This window comes from Chaetura pelagica, unplaced genomic scaffold (genome assembly GCF_000747805.2).
Source record: "Chaetura pelagica isolate M959 unplaced genomic scaffold, ChaPel_1.0 scaffold254, whole genome shotgun sequence".
NCBI classification, from domain to species: Eukaryota; Metazoa; Chordata; class Aves; order Apodiformes; family Apodidae; genus Chaetura; species Chaetura pelagica.
The window spans coordinates 1,335,865-1,341,600 of NW_009952963.1; the positions used below are offsets into that span (position 1 = coordinate 1,335,865).

Below are 5,736 nucleotides of genomic sequence, written 5' to 3' on the forward strand. Positions count from 1 at the left end.
TCACTCTCAGAAGGTTGTGGGTAGTGCAGCTGATGGGAGCTGTCCTGGTGTCTCTGTTTGGACTGTGTAGACATGAACTTCTGATTTTGGTGAAGAAATCCAGATGTTCATGAGTAAAGACACCCAGGTCTTATTTTTCCCCTGTCCTGAACAGAAGCACTCCCTGGCTGTGAATCCTATTGCTAGACAGATGACTGATGCAACACAGACTTCAGTGCAAGGGGTGATAAATGGACATTACAGAGACTACTGAAACATGCATCTTCTGGGGGTACAGGGAAGTCCAGAGGAACAAAAAATCAAAGTGGGGGGAGATGGGTTGGGGGAAGAGGAGACATCAGAGCCAGAGCAAAGACATTAGAATTCATACTGTAAGTGAAGCAACCAGAAGAAGCTATGAATTAGACTGTGGGAAAGAGCTGATCCCAATCCTTGTTTGAGAAACAGTCTATAGTAGTAAGCAGCCTCAAGTGGTAGTTGCTGACTGGAAACATTACTAGAAGGACCCTGGGAGCCTTTTTACATGCTGACTGGAAGCATTATTGGTGCCTTCATTTGATTCCACATCTATTGCATGATGATCTCATTGGCATTCCCTGCAGTGAGCCCACTTAATCATGCTAACCAAAAAAAAAAAAAAAGCCAACTCCAGGCATTATGGTGCCTTTGTCCTGATAGTGCACTGCAGCTCTGTGTGTTCTGCATCCCAGCTCCCCCTGCCCCCACTGACTGGTTAGAAATGGAAAGGTCTTGTTGTGTCATCTGGCCCTTCTCCCGTGCAGGGCTGCTCCTTGCACAACCATTCCTTCATATATTGTCTAGTTCATAGTGTGTTTCTCCCTGTGTCCTGCCAGACAGGGAGGGTGGAGGTGGCATACCAGCATACCAGGTGGGGTTTTTCAAGCTGTTTTCCCTTTTATTGGTAGTGCCATGTCTTCCATTTAGGAATGCTGAGTGTGTTCAGCCTCGATATTTAGGTGAGAGATCAGGAGGAAATTCTTTAGTGTGAGGGTTGTGAGACCCTGGCCCAGGTTACCCAGAGAAGCTTTGGCTGCCCCATCCCTGGAAGTGTTCAAGGAGAAATTTGGATGGGGCTTGGAGCAACCTGGGCTGGTGGGAGGTGTCCCTGCCCATGCAGGGGGTGGGACTGGATGATGATCTAGGTCCCTTCCAAGTCTAACCATTCTATTTGTAGGCAGTTTATAATCTTTTCCTTCCACTTATGTCCTGCTCAGCCAAGCTGTAAATATTTATGTATTTTAGTCTGTTTTCAGAAATCATTTTCTGCAGGCTTATTTTCTGCCCTTCTCTGAACTGCTTTTAGTTTTAATGAGGAGCCCAGAATCAGCACTTCTCTCCAGGTGCAGTCACATCATGTTTGCTGGGCAGTGGAGGGAGGGGGGAAGAAAAGGACCTGGTGTTGCCCCTGCAGTTGGCCATCTTTGGGTGTCTGCAAAGTACCAAGGTGCTGGCAACTCCCTTCCTGGCATTTAAAGGTTCTCACTCTTTAGGTGGAGGGGAGCAATTCTGCTTCAGTCCTGATTCTTATTCCTTAAGATATTCTTAGTAGCTTTTAATCACTCCACTCTGCAGCAAGACAGGAGATTCCTCCTTCTTTTATAATACTATCTGGGCCCTGAAGTTCCAATCTGTGTGGCAGAGCCTGGAAATCCTCCTTTTCCCCAGAGGCTGAGGAAAGCAGTTTTTTGCCCATGTAAACAGGCAGCCCCTCCTTCCCTTTTTCTCAAGCTAGCCAAAGCTTTTTCTAACCTGGGCTTTTCAGGAGCTCAGGGTGGGAATGGGTTCATTTTAGGACCATTTAGGTCTCCTCCATACCTAGTGGGGCTGGGAAATTTACTCCACCACAATCCTGCAGTGTCTGCTCCTCCTTCTGATCTGTGAAGTCCCCCTGGTTTGCAGTCCATTGTTACTCAAGCTGTTGTGGCCACCCTTCTGTGTGGTCCATTCACGTTTGTTACATATTTCACCATCACCATTAAATCTTTTCTGGCATCATTTTTCCTTAGAATCTTTGTTCCACCTGAGTATCCATTTGGAGAAACGGTTTCCTGAGTTTCTGGACTGTGCACACACTTGCCCATGCCCACATACACACACAGTTTGTGGAAAATACCTAAAATGGAATGTCTTTGTTGCAGTCCTTTGACATCTGTGGTCGTGTGGGAAGTGTCCGGAAGGCACTGAAGGTCCTTTGCACCCCACAGGTAAGAGCAGTCAGTTGTATTAGTCCAGTTTCATAGGTGGAATCTTGTTACTGATGGAGATGAAAATTGCTCAGTATCATGATGATAGAACAAAATAATTTGTTGTCCCATTGCTGGATAAGCTGGTATGTCTTGTCAGGGGTGTTAGGAACCTTTTCTGTCCCAGCTATGGTAGGAGGTTGTTGCTGGTCTGGCCTGTTTCATCTGCTCAGGAGCCTTGTTTAATGTGGATTAATCCATTGAGGCCAAAAGTCCCAGAAGCTGGACAGAACTTGGTACTGCAGAGTAAGAGTGTCTTTAAAAAGAAGTATGTGGTGTCTGATGTGCAGTGACACTCAGATCACACAGTGTTCAGGAATTACCACGGGCACCACATTATACAGTTCTGATATTTAGATCTGCTGCAGAGAAATATTGTGACATATTTTAAAATGGTAAAATCAAAGATTGCAGAGGAGAGGAACACAGAAGCTTGTTAGAGCTTGCCTTGCTCATTCCACGGGCTTAGGCCAGTCATTTTTCTCAGTGTGTTTCCATTTCCACTATTACTGTTACAACAGGAGAAGCAGCATTTACCTTCCACATATTCTAAAAGAAAAGTAGGAAGCCTGTGGGTGCTGCTGTGTTATTCTTTCTTCTATTGTCTACTTGCTAATAATAATGCCTCCCACTATCTAAACACCTCTGCAAATGATGCTGAATTAATCCTTTCAGCTCCCTGTTGAGCTCATTAAATTTCTTTATCATTGCTCCACAAGTGGAGGCACTAGAAGATGGATCCAGCTTGAGGGGAAAACAAAACAGAGAACACAGCCCCAGACTCCCTGTGCTCTGTGTGCTGCTCCCCAAATCTCCCTCCCCATACACAGACACTACACTGGTGTCCTTCCCAGGTCATGCAGGGAATCTGGGTGGGAAGAACTATGTCTATATATGTGCTTCCCCACAAACCAGATTATCTTCAAACCCTTGGACACTGGGATTTTGTTTCACCTCTCCCTAACAGACCTATGGAGTCCGTGCCACCAGCCAGCAGTGCAGTGAGGCAGGTGACATCTGTGCCATTTGCCAAGCAGAATTCAGGGAACCTTTGATCCTTATGTGCCAGGTAAGCCACCAAGCTTCCCACAGTGTCAGTGTCCTTTGTTGGCATTCAATTGGTTAACTTCTGCAGCTGGGGAGAGGCATGGGCAGCCCAGGTACTTCTAAAAACATTTGCTGGGTCTTGATCTAGTGGGTATTTATTGCCCTCTTCCAGATAGCCATTGAGTCCTGAGAGCTGAGCCACTCTTGAGGGACTGATCATAGCTACTGAGATGGAAAAGACCAGCCTTGTAGTCCAGGGACTGCCAGTTGGCAGTCCAGACCTTGGATCTAGAATGCAAGACAGATCTGACCCTTGGGGAGACTGGCTGGTCAACAGGCCGACTGAATAATAAGCAGGTGCTCTGAGAGGAGCTTCAATCCAGAATGAGCATGAAGACTGGGGCAGCACCAGGCAGTCGTGTCTGGCCTCTCCACACTTGGCCAGGGATATATACTGTTGTGATGGCAAAATAAAGCTCAAGAGCCTGATTTTTGAGAGCTTTAACATTCCCGTGCTTTGTAACAGGGTTCTCAAATCAAAGCAGGTAGGTGCATCAAAAGGGCCCCTTACTATTCCTGGGAACATCTGTGCAGATGTTCTCAAGCTGTAAGCCCCAGAGAAGACACCTTTGTATGTGCTTATCAGAGTTAAGATTGTGATGAATAACATTTCTGCTGGCTCCACATGTCTTGAGGAGGCCTCAGCTTCTTATGGCTTCAAGTAGTCCCTTCTTGCCCTATTCCTGCTCTCCAGTCTGGGGCTAGATGGGGCAATGTGCTGGGGAGCCTCCCTCCTGCCCTCTGCACCCAAGGCAGGCTGGAGGGAGGATCCTGTTGTGGCTTAGGGTAGAAATGAGAAGATAAGGAGGGAAAACTGACATTTCTAGAGGAGGGGGATACTGGAACCACTGGAGCTGCTCACCAGGCCTGAGTGATGTGAGCAATAAAGGAGCAGGGGGGAGAAAAGGGGTTGTTTGAGCTAAGTGAAGACTTGTAAAATAACCCCAAGAGTTAAGGATGGGAGGAGGGTACAGAAAACCCTCTCAACTGCTTCGTTAGCCCAAATGTCGTGGTCCTTTTTAATGTTTCTATGGCTAAACTAAGAAACAGAGTAACGTGTCCTTAGCTTTGGCAAACTGGTAATGCTGGGCTTTATTTTTCCATACCCTGTGGGTGCTGCTGATCATCTGCACTGTCCATCTGAACTTGAGTTGTTGCTTGCTCCTGTGGCTGTGCTGTTAAGTGTGCCAGGACACACTCAGTGACAGGCCTGGAGCTGGTGGTGACACTGGCCCTTTGCCTCCACAGCACGTGTTCTGTGAGGAGTGCCTCTGCCTCTGGTTTGACAGGGAGAAGACCTGTCCTCTTTGTCGTTCTGTCACCGTAGAAACCCTGCGGTGCTGGAAGGATGGCACCACCTCTGCTCATTTCCAGGTGTATTAAAACCAACACATCCCAACACATGGAATAACCTGGACAGAGAGAAGAAAAAGCTGGAAAACCTAGTGATCCCGTGCCCCTGTTTAGTTGCCTGTGGATTTGTTGTCTTAGTCTTTCTTCCAGCTTTGCTTCTCCAGGAGCCAAAAGAACACTTGTTACTAGCCAAAAACTTTATCCTCCAAGGCAAGAAAGATGTTTTATGTTATGACAAACTCCATGGCTAAGCTGCAGCCAAGATTTCTTTTTGTTATAAACTGCCTGGGATGTTTGAATTTTTTCTGTCCTTTTCTTGTAGATAAATAATTGTGTGTATGAGGAACATGTACTGTGAATTTTATGTGAATAACCTGGTGCACTGGAAAAGAGCTCTCCACCCTGGCTCAGAACAGTGGTGAGATTTTTCCCATTAAATGTCCCTAGCTTCCCTGAACCTGTAACTTCATGGTATTTCACTGTTGCTGTTACAGTACCTGTGAGAATCCTTCCAGAACAGTGCTTCAGAACCACGAGTCCAAAGTTCATGTGGGGCTGGAGGATCCTCATTTCCTGTGACCATGTTTTTGCAATTGATTCCACACATTGCATGTGTTGTCATCTTAATGAAATATCAAGGAATGTAGGAAAGACCAAGGTGGAAATGGCACTTAACTGTTCTTAGGAATGTTTTTTCCTCTGTACTTTTCCTGATCAGACTTGCTGATTTCCTAGAGAAAATTCTCTTTAATTTTCTTATATGGAGAGAACAGTGGGAGGCAGGGAGAGATTCAAGTTGGATTTGACAAAGTGAAAATTTAATATCTGAAACAAAAACATCTCACAAATTCAGGTGTCTTCAACGTGCTCCTCAGAGCAGCCATTGAGGCAAGGCTTTTACTGCCTTTCAAGACCAGCTCCACTCAGCATCCAGAACCTGCCTGGGTCCAAAACCAGAAAAAAACCCCCGTGCTCATGCAGTACTGAGTGGTAGAGCATTGCTGGTAGCAGG

General features: G+C 46.3%; 1 protein-coding gene across 1 annotated transcript in view; it reads left to right on the forward strand.

Annotated features, from left to right (window-relative positions):
• Window positions 1–4,754, forward strand: part of RNFT2 (ring finger protein, transmembrane 2) — a 26,192-nt gene extending 21,438 nt beyond the window's left edge. The window contains exons 7-9 of the mRNA XM_009995674.1: window positions 2,160–2,225; window positions 3,232–3,333; window positions 4,620–4,754. Of these exons, the coding sequence (XP_009993976.1) occupies window positions 2,160–2,225; window positions 3,232–3,333; window positions 4,620–4,754 (303 nt within the window). The remainder of the gene's footprint in view (window positions 1–2,159; window positions 2,226–3,231; window positions 3,334–4,619) is intronic.
• Window positions 4,755–5,736: the final 982 nt, after the last annotated feature.